This window comes from Porites lutea, chromosome 10, assembly GCF_958299795.1.
Source record: "Porites lutea chromosome 10, jaPorLute2.1, whole genome shotgun sequence".
Taxonomy (NCBI): Eukaryota; Metazoa; Cnidaria; class Anthozoa; order Scleractinia; family Poritidae; genus Porites; species Porites lutea.
In genome coordinates this window covers 31,329,610-31,349,509 of record NC_133210.1, presented here as the reverse complement: position 1 = coordinate 31,349,509, position 19,900 = coordinate 31,329,610, and the positions used below count along the sequence as shown (strand labels likewise).

General features: G+C 38.5%; 3 protein-coding genes across 3 annotated transcripts; 1 reads left to right on the top strand and 2 right to left on the bottom strand.

The window, feature by feature from the left end:
* Positions 1–839: 839 nt before the first annotated feature.
* LOC140950998 (histamine H2 receptor-like) lies at positions 840–2,390 on the bottom strand. Its single transcript, XM_073400217.1, has one exon. It carries the CDS (start codon positions 1,899–1,901, stop codon positions 945–947), a length of 957 nt encoding a protein of 318 aa, XP_073256318.1. The 5' UTR covers positions 1,902–2,390; the 3' UTR covers positions 840–944.
* Positions 2,391–3,015: 625 nt separating this feature from the next.
* LOC140950999 (large ribosomal subunit protein bL17-like) lies at positions 3,016–9,026 on the bottom strand. Its single transcript, XM_073400218.1, has 3 exons — positions 8,849–9,026; positions 4,248–4,301; positions 3,016–3,823 (listed from the first exon to the last, which is right to left on the bottom strand). Exons 1-3 carry the CDS (start codon positions 9,014–9,016, stop codon positions 3,575–3,577), a joined length of 471 nt encoding a protein of 156 aa, XP_073256319.1. The 5' UTR covers positions 9,017–9,026; the 3' UTR covers positions 3,016–3,574.
* Positions 9,027–17,318: 8,292 nt separating this feature from the next.
* LOC140950550 (uncharacterized) lies at positions 17,319–19,771 on the top strand. The gene is made up of 3 exons (XM_073399790.1): positions 17,319–17,605; positions 18,893–19,105; positions 19,442–19,771. Exons 1-3 carry the CDS (start codon positions 17,363–17,365, stop codon positions 19,709–19,711), a joined length of 726 nt encoding a protein of 241 aa, XP_073255891.1. The 5' UTR covers positions 17,319–17,362; the 3' UTR covers positions 19,712–19,771.
* The last annotated feature ends 129 nt before the right edge of the window (positions 19,772–19,900 follow it).

Genomic DNA, 19,900 nt, shown 5'->3' with positions numbered 1-19,900 from the left:
CAACAACAACAACATCAACATCATCATCAACATCATCACCATCATCAGCATGATCACAGACTTCTGATCATCACCATCACCACCATCATCATCACCATCATAGTTGTTATCGTCGTCATCGTCATCACCATCCATTTGACCACCACCACCACCACCATTGTGATTTATTTACTTATTTCATTCTACATGAAGGCGGTTTAATTCTGTTCGGCTCTATAGCGCGCTCTCCATCTGTTTCAAAGCAAAGTTACGCAATAAGGTTTGCCGAAAGTTTTGATCCCCTGTTGACAGTAATTTACATCACGTGCAACTTGTATCAGCGTCCAAGACCGCTTCTGGCAACAGTCTTAACATCCGGAAACTCCGGATTCATAACCCTCAGCTGCAACTTTGTCATTCTTTTCTTTCGTGCTGGTGGGATCTATGCTGCTTGTAAAATAGCCAAGAGATCTTTCTGCCCGATAGGAATGCCAGTTTGCCATTTTCCTTTGAAGTATTTGTTTTGAATGGCTGGTTGCCATCAGAAGGTGGGCAAATCGTCAAACATTTGCTCATCTTGTGTGAATTGAAGTCGGGCTTTGCTCCACTTGTCAGTCTGAACGAACAGATCAGCACCATGGATAATCGTCGAAAAGTTTACAGGCGGACAAAATCAGACGACTTGGGCGTCCATTAATTTTCAGTGTTCCCTCCTTTCAAACGATTTTGCTGTCTTTAAGGTGAAAATTACCAATTTTGTTATAAGTATACCTTACGGGTCATTTGTATTTTGAACACTAGGTCATTGCCGTTACAATACAGTTCCAGATTTTAATTTTTCCACAGGAGATTATAACCACACGAGCTTTTAAGACTTATTTTTTTAGACTTGTTTACCGTAACGGAAAGACATAAGCCGTCATTCTTGGAAAAACTAAAAAATAAGCCTTTGACTGTAAAAACCACTAGCCCATTGAGACTTTCAGCTGTGTCTCACAAACGTCAGTTACCACATTCCGCGGACAAACTCTTGTGGTCATAAAAACACTTCGAAAAGAGTTGCGAAAAGTTTTATTCCTGACCGAGTATAGAATGGGATTTACAACAGACGAAAAACAAGCTAATGGCGTCGTTCCGAGATATAATTGAGTGTTTCGCCAAAATGAGGGAGCTACAAGATGAATGACAGCGTCAATCAAACTTGGAAACCAACAAAGAGCAAATGATCCAATCACCATGGCAACTGTCATCGCCGCTTTGCTTTCTTTAACGAAACGTGGCTGACCGGAACTGGATTGCTGCTGCACCATGATCAATCTTTTTTGTCTTATGGCTTCTTTAAAGATACGAAAATAAAAATAACAGATAAAAATGGAGGGTGCTCCGATGATCACGGCGAAAAGTAGAAGGTGGCCATCTGCATTGACAATGCATTTGCTTCGCAATGAGGCGATTGCCGCCAAAACGGATAAAGCCCATATAACTGCGATACCTTTTCGACATCTTTCCTGAGTTAAAAGAGCCGGGTAGCGAAATGGAGATGTTACGCCAATAAACCGATCAAAACTAAGAGCCAAAAGGTTCAAAGATGACGAAACCAGCGTCAGTACAAGAATACAGGTGAAGATATTATGAACATTAACTTTGATAATTCGCGCTTTATGGAGAAGCTTTAAGCACCACACGGGCACGCCCAAAATACCAACCAGTAAATCTGCTACGGCGAGAGAAATGATCCAGTAATTTGTTATGCAGCGAAGGATAGAGTTTCGGTAGATCGTCCAAATGACTAAAACGTTAAGAAACACGGCTGCCACACCAGAAAAAATCGACAAACTCAGAACAGGGAGCAACGCCGTTAAGGAAATAACATAACCCTCGTTAAAACACTCGTCGAGGGAACTTGAATTGTCTTTCATCATGGCCCGTTTTCTTTCCAGCGGTGTAAATCTACTAGCTTAAAAGTCTCTTGGCAAATAAGGTCTTCTTTATCGCCAAAGCTCTTAAATCTCGTCGGAAAATTATTTAGAGATCATCGATCAAGCCTGAGGAAAAGACTTGATTGGGATTATAACTTTGACGTTTTTTTTCTAGACGCCACTTTTTAACTCAAATGTGATGACAAGTAAAGATGTTTGGAAGGCTTTTTGTTTGGTTTTCTTTGTAAACTTGGCTGGGGTTTTAAGTAAACGAATAGTAAACGTTTTTTTTTTGCTTATAAAAACACGGGTTTGGAGGTGTCCGGAAGCCATCTGAAGCTCTCTCATGAAATAGACTCTTGCACCTGTTGTTATTGTTGAATACACTTCAAACTAATGGAGTCGACCGACAAAGAAAACAAATGAGCAACTACCACAGGCAGTTTTTGTCACCTACAAACCGGAATTAAACACGGCGTTCTTCATTTGCGTGCAATTTCTGGCAAAAAATTTTAATTATCGAGGCCATCTTACCAATTTAATGTTAAGTATACATGAAAGTGTTCGATTGGAACTGCGTGACGAAATTTTTATCATTTTTGTATCAGTTGAAACAAATGGGTTGGGCTTTTTCACAGTATATTTAACGTTCAAAATATAAAAAAAATACAAAGCAAAGCAAAATAATTTTGTTTTCTCAGATAATTTGGGACGTTTTAGCTTAATTTTTGGGCATAACGGGTTTTCCAAAGTTTGTGTAATTATATGACTTTTTTTCGCTTTCTTTGTTGAATTTTTTTAACAACCTGTTAGGTGTAAGGGCGACATCGTCGTTAAAGGTTTTGGACTATAATTATGTGTTCACTCTCATTTCAAACGAGGTCTGATGTTGGCTTATAAAATTCAAAGTATTGAAAGCAAGTACATCAGCTTTCAGACAGCAATTAACACAGTTCAGAAAAACAAACATTACAGTCATATGTACGGCACTTTTTAAATTAAATTCCTTTTCGGCGTTAATAACGCAAGTAACTACTTGTATGCTCTTTAGTTTCATATGTTGGGCTAAATATACCTTTACTTTTTAACGAAAAAGTCAATGAAAGTGCTTGTCCAATGTTTTTAAAAAATCTTTTATCACTTAGCCGTTTTAAGAGGGGAAAATCAAAACTGAACTGCACTCACAAGCTCTTAATGTCATCTCCATAAAGAGTACTTTGGCGTTGATGAGTCAAAGTAAACAGGCCTTAATGAAGAAAGGCTTTCAAAATATTTAATAACTTTTTCAAATCTCTAAGGCCTTTCATAATACTTGATGATGTCTCTTGTTAAGTTGCTAAGTCAGTCCTTGATTTTAGTGGGGAAGGGATGGCTGATATTTTTACAGGACGCAAAATACGTGCAGCAATAAGCGTATTCACATAGATAGATGATTGAATTCATTTTTCAGAAATCACTTATATAAGCCCACCGATTGTACATAAAAATTGTAGATTGAAGTGATGAATCTTGGCAAAAGTATGATTCCTTGAGAGAATTAAGGGAACATTTTTGGATAAAATGTCTTTTGAACCAACACTCAGCTTCTCCATTGTAAAAAAAGATCACAAGATCTTATCACTGTGCTAACAGCGAACATCCTCGTACAAAACTTTGAATCAACTTATCACTTCTAATCACACAGGTGTTCCATTGATAGGAATTCCTTTTCTACTCATGTCTCTCAGTTTTTCTAGTCGGAGTTTTCTTAGTTCATCATCTGACGGCAGTAGAGGAGGAAGTTCATTTCCAACAAATTCCACAATTCCCATCTTGGCAGTATCTGTTTTGCGTGGTGGTATTTTGTACACCTTTGTGTACCCACTCACCTTGTCTTCATAACGAGGCAAAAGGTGGCCAAACACTTTGGGGATCAACTCTTTTTTCTAGAAGATCACAAAAAAAAAATTCCTGTGTCAAGACGAACCCATATTAAGCAGACACAAGTCCTCCCATATTTTCTGTAAAATAGACCTGTATTCACCCCTTCAGCCCTAACAGTGATCAGCATCAAATTTCTCCTTGTAATATCAGTGCTTTGTTAAACAGAGTGGTCATGAGAATTACAGACATGATCACACAAGATGAATTTGCTTGATATTTTTTCAACTTCTCCCAACTACTTCTGTAGGAAATGAATAGGGGCAACAAATGAGAATTCAAATTTTGATCTTAGGGTTTAAAGGGTTAAACACACACCAGCCTCATCCCCATGTTAGTTTACGCTATGTGAGTGTCTGGAGGAGGCTAGGCCCTGAATGCAATTATAGTGCAAATTGACGCCATAGGGAATCTAAAAAATTTACTCACTGTTATCCAGCTGTTTATTGTTTCTTCATTTCCTTGTTTAGCAAGGTCAATCATCTGGAACCAAAAAACAAACTCTTTGAGCCTTAAGTCTAGTGCTACGTGGCTGGCATACACGCCCAGTACAACACCAATGTTCAGACTGTTTTGAATACCCCCAAACTTATTCCCTATTTAAATCAAGGCACACAAAAAATACCTGCCAAAATTTCCTTCCTGCAGAAAAAAACCACAGAATAGAAAATTTCAACCTCCTGGACCAGGTTATGGCTCAGTCAATTCCAAGTGTGCCCAAGTGTGATGGAGCAAAACCACACATAAAATCTGCTTTATAGAATACCAATAGCTTTCTAAATGGGCATATTTTGAGTGAACTATTGAAAAAGGAACAATGCTGTTTCTAGAAAAATGGAAAAATGCCCCACCCCTGGGCAGAGGTTTTCTGACAAATTCCCCACCACCTGGACTGACAAGGTAACAAATGACCAACAAATGCCAGGGGTGGAGGGGAGGATGGTAATTGACTGAGCCATTATGCCCCACCCTCTTCCCCCCCTTCCCCCCCCCCCCCCCAGTCAGTTTATGGCCCTGTTGATAGCTTTTTTAGGATAGGGCACAGGAGCTCTAATGAAGTGAGATTTTCAGAAACTTTTTGTGATGCTTTGATAAATATCCTTCTTCCCAGACAACATTAAGCTTAGGACGGAATTCACCAGGAAATTGATCTATTTAAATTTTCAGTGGACAAAATACTTGTACCGGAATAATTTAAAGAATATTGCATTCTTTTTTACATTTTTCAAGGGGTAAAGATGTAATTAGTCATCTGTAATAACACCAAAGAAAATTTCTCATGAGAGTGCAAGAAAATGTCAAATTTCGCAAGAATTGTGAAAACACACATAAAATTCTGAAAACTTCATGTTTTAAATGTCATTTTGCGAAATTTGACATTCATTTTCTCAGGCTCCCATTAAAAATTTTCTTTGGTGTTATTACAGATAACTAAATACATCTTTAGCCCTTGAAAAAATGTAAAAAACAATTCAATATACTTTAAATTATTCTGGTACAAGGTTTTTGTCTACTGAAAATTAAAATTACTCAATTTTCTGGTGGCTTCCGTCTAATATACTACTACATGAGAAATTTCTGCAATTTGAGTGGCTCAGAGCAGTGGTATTTCAGATTAATTTGAAAAACCTACATGTGAAAATTACAAACCCTTTGTGGGTAGTAGTATAAACAAATATTACATAGCATGAATTGTACATGATATTTGGCATAAATACCTCTCGTGATATTTCAAAATCGTCTCAAATTTCACGCATAACAATTTCGAAATATCATTCGTGGTGTTTATGCCAGATATCACTACTGATCATGCTATTACCTATACTTATACTACTACATGAGAAATTTCTGCAATTTGATTGGCTTAGAGCAGTGGTATTTCAGCTTAATTTGAAATACCTACATGTGAAAATTACAAACCGTTTGTGGGTAGTAGTATAAACAAATAATAGCATGATTTGCACAGGAAACTTTTTGTAATTCCCAAACTGGGAAAATGTTGGGGATTTTTCCCATTATTGGGAAATGTTTGGGACAACATTTTCCTCTCATGGGAAATGATTGGTAAAAGTTCGGGTTTATTTTTCCCAATGCTGGGTTCACTTTGGGAAATGAAGCAAAATATTTTTTAAAATACCAATGTTGGGAATCCAATGGGTTTTCTCCCCAGAATATGGGAAAATGATGGGAATATTTTTTCACAAGTTGGGAAATATTTCAACATGTTATTCCCAATTTTGGGAAATGCAAGGGACAAGAAATCCCCACCTTGGGACAGGGTTGGTTAAAGTTAGGGTTACGTTTTCCCGATGCTGTGTTTAGTTTGGGAAAATATGCAATATAGATTCGAAGATCCCAACATTGGGAAACCAATGGGTTTATTTCCCAAAATATGGGAAAATAATGGGGCTATTTTTCCACAAGTTGGGAAATATTGCAGCATGTTATTCCCAATTTTGGAGAATGAAAGGGACAAGAAATCCCCACCTTGGAAAAGGATTTGATTAAATCTAGATTTGTTATTATTATTACTATTATATTGGGTGGGAAAGTATACAGTAATCTTGTGTTAGCATTACAGTGTAAGGGTTAGGCCAATAATTATATTCTTTTATGGGAAATATTGAATAAATTCCAATCCAAAAACAGAAAAGGATTAAGAATAATATTTTTCATACACATAATGTTTGGTAACTAGTAAATCTTCCCAAATGTTGAGTTTAGTTTTGAAAGAAATGACAGATTGCTCTTGAAATACCAACATACATAGTGTACAAATAATGTTTAAAAAGTTTAATTTTCCAAACATCATATCTGCTAAGTTTAGAACAAAACAGTTTAAGTTTCATTGGCTTATTTGAAAACCAAAAGTATGGTAATTCAGTGCATGCACTTGATCGCATGCAGCCGCTTCAATATAATTAACTATAAATGATCCCACTAGGCGCATAACTCTTCTCGATATCAAGGTGTCTTCTGTTGAGAGCTGAAATTTGCCCAATTACTCGAGCCCAATCTGATTAATGAGATTGCTTCGCATGGAGTTTTCGGCGAACTACATTTTTCGCTGCATCTGTGAATAGGCCCGCTGCCTTTTTTCAAAGGTTCCCTCACCTGGGAGAACAATACAATATTTTCTTCTCACTGCTTTACTCTTTGCGAGCGTCGGCATAGTGCATTTAACTCTGAAACGGACCACAAGTTAAAGCTTTCAAAGACAGAGAATCTTCTCCATCGTGCCGTCGAATTGCCGCCATGTTTGGTACTTGAACTGGCGTCCAGGCCTCCGCTTAGTGACGCGCGATCACGTGCGGCTTTTGAACCAATAGAAATGTGTACAAGATCAGGTTTTCTTGGTTCAAATCTTTAGGCGGACTTCTGTGCAGTACAACAGTAGTTTGCAAACGGATTGTCTTTATAATGAATGCATCCAAAGATTTTAACGCAAAATATTCACTTGTGAGGTTTGCTTACATTTGTCTTGTTTCAAAATTGTCTTCTATTAAACAATGACTCAGCTGGATCGCGCATTAAAGAGGAAGGTACGTGTGGAAACTCGTGTTTGGTTGCTCCGTTGAGATCGTACGAGGCTAGATCATCTCTTGTCGGGTGCTATTTGTTCGTTTTTATAGATGAAGTTTCCACCTTGTTTGTTTCTACAGATGACTGTGGTCTTTGCTGCAAATCGTCCACGGAATCCTTTAGAATAATCATATTCTGGCGGAATATTGAAATCGAAGACTTCGATGTATTAGAGGAAATATAAGAATGTTCTGACATGTTCGCTATGTAAAAACTATACAAGAGACTGGTTCATTTATTATAATTATGACTTGACGCTGTTTTTTCCCAGGTAGGACTTAGCTATAACTAAATACCATAGTGGTTCTGATATAAATGTTGCTCTTAACCATGAAAATGAAGTTATTTAAGGGACATTTGATGTGTTCATAAAGGAATTGAGCTGTTTGATATATGTACGGAATAGCCTTCGACAATATGACTCTGCATAACGGCATTGCTCTATGATTGATGAATGAACTTAAGTTAAACAGTTTAATATATTTTTATGATACATTTTTCAATGATATTGTACTTTTTGGACGATATTTACATATAAAGAGATACAGATTAAATACTTGTTTAGTAACAATCAACCAGTTTGAATTGACACCTGCATTGTCATCTAAAATAAATGTTACTGTAAACCATTTTAATATTGTCGAACCTTTATTTTGTGTTTTACAACTGGACCAATATTTTTAAAGGCTGCTTGATTGATTACAATGACATTCTGGACCAAAAAAATCCCATAGTTCAGGAAATATGTAGGCCAATGTCATCCCACTATTGAAGATCAACTGAGGCAATAAAAACCCATCTTTAGAGTATTACTATCCCAATATATTCCCATACCTCGGGTTTAAATTGGTCCAATACTATCCCTTTAATGGGATAAAAGTGGACTAACTTTATACCACTAATTGGGGATTACCTGGGGCAATAAAAACCCATGGTTGGGGTATTACTGTTCCAATATAATCCGTACATTGGGTTTCAGATGGCCCAGTATTAACCCACTATTGGGGTTCAACTGGGACAATTGAATCACATTTTTGGGGTTTTTGTGGGTTGGTAAAATCCCATTAATGGGATAAATATGGGACGCGAAAACTCCATTCGTGGGTTAAAGTTGGTACACTAAAATCCCAATTCGCGGGTTTTTATTGGGTTTACTTGAACCCAATATTGGTTTTGGTAGCATTTTCCCAATTTGGGAAATTACAACCAAAACCCAAGAAAACCCCACCAATTTCCTGTTTTTTTCCCACTTTGGGAATCATCAAAAATTCCCTGTGTTGTACGTGATATTTGACATAAATACCATTTGTGATATTTCAGGATTGTCTCAAATTTCACGCATAACAATTTCGAAATATCATTCGTGGTGTTTATGCCAAATATCACTACTGATCATGCTATTACCTATACAAATCTATTTTAAAGCTATATATTTTACATGGGCTCACCCTTTCTGCCACTCGTGACAAATCATGGCATCTGTTTATCGTCGTCTCCACTCTTTCATATTGTACAAGAGCGGTGACCAGGTTTTTGTATAGTCGCTTTCTCTTTTCCCTGCTTTTAGGCTTAAATTTCAGCAAATTTTCAAGATTTCGACATCGTGTGGCCGCCATCTTGAGAACCTTCGCTGGTAGGTACTTCATATATGATTATTATTATGTACCGTAATATACTTATTATATCTTATTATATAGTATAATTATATACAACACCATATAACCCTATATACCCCTTCGCAACACCATATACCCCTATATACCCTATACAACACCATATACCCCTATATACCCTATACAACACCATATAACCCTATATACCCCTTCGCAACACCATATACCCCTATATACCCTATACAACACCATATACCCCTATATACCCTATACAACACCATATACCCCTATATACCCCTTCGCAACACCATATACCCCTACATACCCTATACAACACCATATACCCCTATATACCCCGATATACCCTATACAACACCATATACCCCTATATACCCCTTCGCAACACCATATACCCCTATATACCCTATACAACACCATATACCCCTATATACCCTATACAACACCATATACCCCTATATACCCCTATACAACACCATATACCCCCATACAACAACATACACCCCCTTACATAACCATACACCACCTATACATCACCATATACCCCTATATACCCCTATACAACACCATATACCCCCATATACCCCTATACAACACCATATACCCCCATACATAACCATACACCACCTATACATCACCATACACCCTATACATCACCATATACCCCCATATACCCCTACACAACACCATATACCCCCATACATAACCATACACCACCTATACATCACCATACACCCCTATACATCACCATACACCCCTATACATTCCCACACACCCCTATACATCACGATACACCCCTATAGATCACCATACACCCCTATACACCACCATACACCCCTATACATCACCATACACCCCTATACATCACCATATACCCCCATACAACACCATACACCCCCTTACATAACCATACACCACCTATACATCACCATATACCCCTATATACCCCTATACAACACCATATACCCCCATACATAACCATACACCACCTATACATCACCATACACCCTATACATCACCATATACCCCTATATACCCCTATACAACACCATATACCCCTATATACCCCTATACAACACCATATACCCCCATACACCCTATACATCACCATACACCCCCATACATAACCATACACCTCTATACATCACCATACACCCCTATACATCACCATATATCCCTATACAACACCGTATACCCATATACAACACCATATGCTCCTATACATCACCATACACCCGATACATAACCATACACCCCTATACATCACCATACACCCCTATATATCACCATACACCCCTATATATCACCATACACCTCCATACATAACCATACACCCCTATATATCACCATACACCTCCATACATAACCATGCACCCCTATACATCACCATACACCCCTATACATTCCCATACACCCCTATACATCACGATACACCCCTATAGATCACCATACACCCCTATACACCGCCATACACCCCTATACATCACCATACACCCCTATACATCACCATATACCCCTATACATCACCATATACCCCCATACAACACCATACACCCCCTTACATAACCATACACCACCTATACATCACCATATACCCCTATATACCCCTATACAACACCATATACCCCCATACATAACCATACACCACCTATACATCACCATACACCCTATACATCACCATTTACCCCTATATACCCCTATACAACACCATATAACCCTATATACCCCTATACAACACCATATACCCCCATAAACCCTATACATCACCATACACCCCCATACATCACCACACACCCCTATACATCGCCATATACCCCTATACAACACTATATACTCCAATATATCCCTATCCACCCCTATACATTGCCATATACCCATATACAACACCATATACTCCTATACATCCCCATACACCCATACACATCACCATACATCCCTATACATAACCATGTGTCCCTATACATCACCATACACTCCCATACATAACCATACACCTCTATACATCACCATACACCCCTATACATTACCATATATCCCTATACAACACCGTATACCCATCTACAACACAAGATGCTCCTATACATCACCATACACCCGATACATCACCATACACCCCTATACATCACCATATATCCCTATACAACACCGTATAGCCATATACAACACCATATGCTCCTATACATCCCCATACACCCCTATACATTCCCATACATCGAAATACACGCCTATACAACACCATACATCCCTATACATCACCATACACCCCATACATTCCCATACACCCATATACATCGCCATATACCTCTATAGATCACCATACACCCCTATACATCGCCATATACCCCATACATCACCATACACCCCTATATATCGTCATATACCCCTATACAACACTATATACTCCTATACATCTCCATACACCCCAATACATTCCCATACACCCCAATACATCACCATACACCCCTATACATCACCATTCACCTCTATACTGCACCATACACCCCTATACATCGCCATATACCCCTATACAACACTATATACTCCTATACATCCCCATACACCCATACACATCACCATACATCCCTATACATAACCATATATCCCAATACATCACCATACACCCCCATACATAGCCATACACCCCTATACATCGCTATATACCCCTATACAACACTATACTCTCCTATACATCACCATACATCCCTAAACCTAACCATATATCCCAATACATCACCATACACCCCCAGACATAGCCATACACCCCTATACATCGCTATATACCCCTATACAACACTATACTCTCCTATACATCCCCAGACACCCATACACATCACCATACATCCCTATACATCACCATATATCCCAATACATTCCCATACACCCATATACATCGCCATATACCTCTATAGATCACCATACACCCCTATACATCACCATACACCCCTATACAACACCATATACTCCAATACATCCCCATACACCCCTATACGTCCCCATACACCCGTATACATTCCCATACGCGTCTTTGCACATCACCATACAACCCCATATAGTTTTTTATGTGTGTCATTGTCCCATTTTATTTCTAGATGCCTTACATTCAGCAAAGCATATATAGCATTAATTCTTGTCAAAGCTCGCTACTAGTGGTGTGCCTGCATAGCATGGCTGCCCCCGTGGTGGTAATAGCTGTCTGCAAAAAGTCCTTTGATTGCTTAAATTCCAAACTGATATTGGCTTTAAAAGGTCAATCTAACATCACGTCGCAGTCGCGCAACGGCAAAGTAATGTCGTAGTGTTTTGCTAATCCAAGCATATTCCTATTGTTTTGGGGGCGTTCTCGTTGGCTTCGTTTTCGTCGTTTATTGGTTCGAAGAGTAAGACGGCCGACTTGTGCCGTTATGGGACTGGGGGGTGGAGGGCGGAGGGGGCGGTGAGATTAAACAATGGACTGAAGCGAATGCAAATGCGTCTGATTTCCGCAGTTCCTCCGCAATTCGGCTACTAGCTCCAAGGTCAGCAGAGAAAACATTATTTATTTAATTCATCTATTTATTTATTTTCATTATTGGTATATGACCTTCAAATTTCAAGTTCATCAATAAAAAACGATATTGAATAATTATATGTACTGGCTGGAGTTACCCTACTCTGTTGAGCTTTTCACTGAAAATCTAATTCACAAATAGCAGATGGGTATATTTGCTTAATACATTGCAATCGTCGGTAACTAAAATTTATTTAGTATATATCCACTCAGGCTTGGTGTTTTTGGGCAGTCTGATTGGTTGATAGTTATCTCCTAGGCCAAGCTCTTTCACAGAATATAATCAACAAAAGCATAAATAAACTTCAGACATTCATTAATAATTCATTAAAAGCAAAACAAAACAAAGAAATTTATGTTGGTAAAATGAGTGTCTTTATGTCTGATAAAAAAACGGCTAACCTTTACGTTCAATTTTTAGGCCATAATAACCACCAATCTAAATATATTTGTGCAAAAATGAGTTCATCTAGTAAATAAGCGGAGAATTTGAAGCCATTCAAAACAACTCGCAGCTCGCAATTGTGTATTCCCAGGTGTAAAACCTCTCGACTTCACAAATTTTTTAAACCTGATTATACACTCATGCACATTTTTTTAAACAGTGCACCTTTCCCTCAATTCGCCTCCCCTCACTCGCAGAGTTTTATGGCTGGCATTATCTCTCATGATCTCTGACCCGAGGTTAAATTTGTAACCCTGTTTCTGTTTCTTGTTCAAAAGCTCAACAATTATTATGTTCTGACAGATGTGCGATTTTTGCCGCTACTTGAGCTGTACTTTTCCGTTCAATCGTTAAAGACATTTCCTTAACCTTGTCCCATTCTGCAACAAAGTTGTACAGCGTTGAAAAGTTTGATGAATTTCTTGGAAGCTCTCTAATGAAGAGAATTTCCTTACAAACTACTAGACACAATGTTTCTAGCAGTCTCCAAGGTCCCGAGGTCACTGGAGCTTTCTGTCTTTCCATAAACTCTTTTCCTCGTTGTCTCTTGTAGGTTGAAATGGTAGCTCTCCTTCTCTTTCTTCCTGTGCCTGGTGAAGCGGAAACACCGCCAATTTGAAAGATATTTCCACAGTTGTAACATTTGCATGACACGGTACACCCGAGTCCTTCAGCAACGCATGGACATTTTGTTTTTCTTTTTCCATCTCTGCACGATACACGACCTTTATCTTCTTTGTTTAAGGTGTTACCACATGTACATCCGCGTTTGCGTTTGCGGGTTTCGCCTAATTGTCTCTCTCCCTCAGTGGCAGCATTACTTTTGTTCTTACAATTGAAGCATCGACATTTTCTTGAGCACGCTTGACTTTTTCTGTTACAAGGACATTTAGAAGATGTACAAGCCATTTTGGAAGGGTCTTTCACATTCTTGCCACAGGTACATCTGGTTTTAGTGTCATTTCCTTCCATTTCATCATTCGAATTCAGAAACTCTGGAAACATACCAGAGAAAAAATATAGTGTAAGTAAAACATACATCATCATCATGATGAATTATAATTATTACAATTATTATTATCCTATGGACTAGTTGATCTTTAAGATTTCCACGTTTCCAATGATAGACACTCGTTTTTTTCTTCATCTGTAAATAAGAGAGTATCTTCTTTGATATTTATGATTGAGTGTTTGCCAATCCAATAGGTAATAATCCCGGCGTTGACGCCATATGTGGGTTGAGTTTGTTCTTCTTCATCTCCTTTGCTCCGAGAGTTTTTTTTTGCCGGTAGCATTTCCAAATCACAATTCGATCAGGAATCAGGTAGAAGAAGAACCACTTTGTGGATGTGTTACCTCTAAATCATTATTTATTTCTTTATATATTTATTTGCTTATTTAAAAGACCTTTCACACACACGGGCAGGAAAACGTACAAATGCCAATAACAAATCATCCAAGCAAACGTGCTACACTTAAACAAGGCTTAAGACGGAATCCATCAGGAAACTGAGTAATTTTGATTTTCAGTGGACAAAAATCTTGTACCAGAACAATTTATTTAATATCGCATTCTTTTCCACATTTTTCAAGGGCTATGGATATATAAACAGTCATCTGTAATAACACCAAATACTATTTGTGATGGGAACCCGACAAAATAAATGTCAAATTTCACAAGAATTGTGAAAACACGGGTAAAGTTCTGAAAATTCATGTGTAAGGTGTCATTTTGTGAAATTTGACATTTGTTTTCTCTGGCTCTCATGAGACATTTTCTTTTCACATTCTTTGGTGTTACAGATAACTAATTGCATCCATAGCCCTTGAAAAATATAAAAAAGAATGCGATGTTGTTTGAATTATTCTGGTATTTTTGTACACTGAAAATTAAAATTACTCAATTTCCTAGTGGATTCCGTCTTAATGCCTTATGCATGCTTATTTACCTTTTGTAGCGTCATAATGCCCTGGACCTGAATGGTCGTACGCCAGATACATAGGTACAGCAGTGATGAAATGTTTTGGTAAAAATGGAATGGATGGGACATTAGGCAAAGCTGTAATTACAATTATCGGGACACGGAGGAGATTAGCACATGCCTTAGCACAGTATATGGTGATGCATAGGGATGTATGTTGATGTGTAGGGGTGTATAATGATGTTGAGGGGTGTATGGTGATGTATAGTAGTGTATGGGAATGTATAGGAATGTATGGTGATGTATAGGGGTGTATGGTGATGTATAGGGGTGTATGGTGATGTGTAGGGGTGTATGGTGATGTATAGGGGTGTATGGTGATGTGTAGGGGTGTATGGTGATGTATAGGGGTGTATGGTGATGTGTAGGGGTGTATGGTGATGTATAGTACTGTATGGTAATATATAGGGGTATATGGTTATGTATGGAGGTGTATGGTGATGTATAGGGGTATATGGTGATGTATAGGGATGTATGTTGATGTGTAGGGGTGTATAATGATGTTGAGGGGTGTATGGTGATGTATAGTAGTGTATGGGAATGTATAGGAATGTATGGTGATGTATAAGGGTGTATGGTGATGTGTAGGAGTGTATGGTGATGTATAGTAGTGTATGGGAATGTATAGGAATGTATGGTGATGCATAGGGGTGTATGGTGATGTGTAGGGGTGTATGGTGATGTATAGTACTGTATGGTAATGTATAGGGGTGTATGGTTATGTATGGAGGTGTATGGTGATGTATAGGGGTATATGGTGATGTATAGGGATGTATGGTGATGTGTAGGGGTGTATAATGATGTTGAGGGGTGTATGGTGATGTATAGTAGTGTATGGGAATGTATAGGAATGTATGGTGATGTGTAGGAGTGTATGGTGATGTATAGTAGTGTATGGGAATGTATAGGAATGTATGGTGATGTATAGGGGTGTATGGTGATGTAAAGGGGTGTATGGTGATGTGTAGGGGTGTATGGTGATGTATAGGGGTGTATGGTGATGTGTAGGGGTGTATGGTGATGTATAGTACTGTATGGTAATATATAGGGGTGTATGGTTATGTATGGAGGTGTATGGTGATGTATAGGGGTGTATGGTTATGTGTAGGGGTGTATAATGATGTTGAGGGGTGTATGGTGATGTATAGTAGTGTATGGGAATGTATAGGAATGTATGGTGATGTGTAGGAGTGTATGGTGATGTATAGTAGTGTATGGGAATGTATAGGAATGTATGGTGATGTATAGGGGTGTATGGTGATGTAAAGGGGTGTATGGTGATGTGTAGGGGTGTATGGTGATGTATAGGGGTGTATGGTGATGTGTAGGGGTGTATGGTGATGTATAGTACTGTATGGTAATATATAGGGGTGTATGGTTATGTATGGAGGTGTATGGTGATGTATAGGGGTGTATGGTTATGTATGGAGGTGTATGGTGATGTATAGGGGTATATGGTGATGTATAGGGATGTATGTTGATGTGTAGGGGTGTATAATGATGTTGAGGGGTGTATGGTGATTTATAGTAGTGTATGGGAATGTATAGGAATGTATGGTGATGTATAAGGGTGTATGGTGATGTGTAGGAGTGTATGGTGATGTATAGTAGTGTATGGGAATGTATAGGAATGTATGGTGATGTATAGGGGTGTATGGTGATGTGTAGGGGTGTATGGTGGTGTATAGGGGTGTATGGTGATGTGTAGGGGTGTATGGTTATGTATGGGGGTGTATGGTGTTGTATAGGGGTATATGGTGTTGTATAGGGGTATATAGGGGTATATGGTGATGTATAGGGATGTATGGTGATGTGTAGGGGTGTATGGTGTTGTATGTGGGTATATGGTGTTGCATAGGGGTATATGGTGTTGCATAGGGGTATATGGTGTTGCATAGGGGTATATAGGGGTATATGGTGTTGCATAGGGGTATATAGGGGTATATGGTGTTGTATAGGGGTATATAGGGGTATATGGTGATGTATAGGTGGTGTATGGTGATGTAAGGGGGTGTATGGTGTTGTATGGGGGTATATGGTGTTGCATAGGGGTATATAGGGGTATATGGTGTTGCATAGGGGTATATAGGGGTATATGGTGTTGCATAGGGGTATATAGGGGTATATGGTGTTGTATAGGGGTATATAGGGGTATATGGTGTTGTATAGGGGTATATAGGGGTATATGGTGTTGTATATAATAATACTATATAATAAGATATAATAAGTATATTACGGTACATAATAATAATCATATATGAAGTACCTACCCCTTCGCTTGACGACTCCGCTGTACATAGGTATTGCTGCCAAAAATACTAGGTAGCCAGGCCGACCAGTTGGGGGCAAAATTCAAGATGGCTGCTGTTTTGTGGAGAATTGCTGGCGAGAGTGTGTTCCTGAAATCTGTTTTACCCTGCATAAACATGATTCCTGTACGCTACAAAACTCACAGAAAATTTCCCACGAGGAAAAGAATCAATCCCTTCGTAAAGCTTCGCACGGATCTGATAAAGAGATTAGTGCTAGCCCTTGTACAACATGAGCGCATACAAACTACACATCACAAGGCATTACAACTGAAGAAATATGGTGATCTGGTAAGAGGCTAGAAAAGGTTTCTGCATATTCCTAGTCGCATTAATTGCGTTGTTTCCTCACATCAGATAAAGAAACTTTTCGCCAATGTCACCCAGGCCATCTCTTTCTCAGGGCTGGCTCTATCCTGGGTGAACTACAAACAGAGCTGCATGTGCAGGGCTGTCAACCCCCCTACGTCATCAAATGTTGAGAATTGATAGGGAAGAAACGATAGATGACATCATATTGCACAAGAAATGATGTCATTTGTGCCAAAGATGCTCGTTGATTCCAATCGATGTATATAGCACATAAACAGTTCATATTTAGCCACATTATCGCTTAAATTGCAGTGGCATACCAGAATTTATGGGGAAACGTTCCATGCTAACAGTAGCTCAAACAATACAAAATATTTGAAATTTTATAGTTGGAAAGTCGAGTCCACAAGAAATAGCAACTTTGGCGATTATCTGGGAGATATCAGACCCCAATCTGGAGACCGGGAGATACGGTCCAAAATCTGGAGTCTCCTGGATTATCCAGGAAAGTTGACAGCACTGCATGTGAGTGGTTATGGAACTTACCCCAGAATTGCAGTGATATTCCTTTTAACAAATCGGCACCCGCCAATGTTTTCTGAGTCAAAGGCATGAGATTTTCATCTTGCCTGTGACCGGGGTTTCCGAAAATATCCCATCAGCTTTGGAAGATTTATGCTGACATCAGAACCTTGCCAAAAATGTCCAAATATTTTTGGACGACCTATGAGCAATTCCAAAGCTATTTGAAAGACAACAATCTTAGCATGTTTTGATTTTGTTAGGACACAGAGTCATTATTCAGCTCCTTTTTGGAATAATTATTGTTGTGGAAATTGAATTGAATTGTCATCATTCATTGTGTGTTAAAGGACGATTTTTCTGCATTTGTGTCACTCATGCAGGAGAAATAGTTCTCGATGTGTTAGACTGATGTCTTAAGTCCGCAGGCATGAGAGCCACTCATAATGTGTGAGAGTTCACAGGTATAAAATTGCTTTTACAAAAAAAGGTGATTTGTGGCACCTTCTCCAGCATATAAAGCCATGTAATACTTGTGCTCAGGGTAGTAATGCTGTGTGCAAGTTGTTTTAATTTCAACAGTCAAACATAAAATAAACATCAATGCCAACTCTTGGCAAAGTGACCACCTTGTCTAAAGGTAGATCTCTCACTGTAAGTCTTGATGCCTACTTTAATAATGCTCTGCATTTTTTGCAATTGAAATTTTTCTTTACATTATACCTATAACTCCACCATTTTCAGGTTATTACCTTGATGCAGCGACGAAATCCACCTCCAGATTTAGATATGATCGAGGACGGTTGGGTTCTGACTGAGAAGGAGGCCGCAGAAAAAATGATCAAGAAGCGCTTAATCAACAGAATGAGTAAAAAGATTGTTGTTCCACCTCAAGTTCAGGGAGAAAAAGAATACATGCAAAGATGCAAGAAAATTGCATTGGAGATGCTGCTAGGAGTAAGAAATTTTTTATTTATCGCTAGAAATTTATGAAAATTTACTTACCAGTTCCCCGCTTGTTCAAAAAAAGGGATAGTGCTGTCCACTGGACAAATCACTATCTAGAGAAACCAACTGTGTTATCCACTAGATGGAGATTTTCTCAGTGGATAGAATTATCCACCATTTGAACAAGTGGGGCCAGTGTGTATGTATGACTTTAAAAACTCTGTGTTTTTGTTGATGTGGTCATTCTATACCCCCCAGTCCCCATGTTAGGCAAAAGTAACAAACTTTTGAAGAAATATATTTTCAAACTAACAGCAGTTTACATTATGTTCTTGTTGCTCATAGAATGAAGAAGCACTGGATAAACTTTACACCACTCTGAAGGAAAGATACAAGGACCGATATGGAAATTTTGTTCAAATTACCAAAATTCCTAATCCACCAAGATCGACATTTCCAAATATGGCTTATGTTGAACTGACAGATAACTCGCTACCACCTTTGCCTAAGCTGCCGGTTGTTAAAAATGGAAAATGGGTTGTTTACGGAAATGATGAGGATAATATTGATGATGAATTGCAAGAGGAAAGTGCTATAGTTCAAAGTCAGAATTAGAAATTGTCATATACTTAAGGCATTGAATAATAAACTTATCGTTTTTTTTTTTATTGTGGACAGTGAAGTGTGATTATTTTGTTACTAAAGGAAATCATTATTATAAACGCGATGTTAGACTAGCCAGCACCACAGGCAGAGCTATACTTCTGGTTAAGTCCATCAGCGAAACAGCCCTGAAATCCTTGT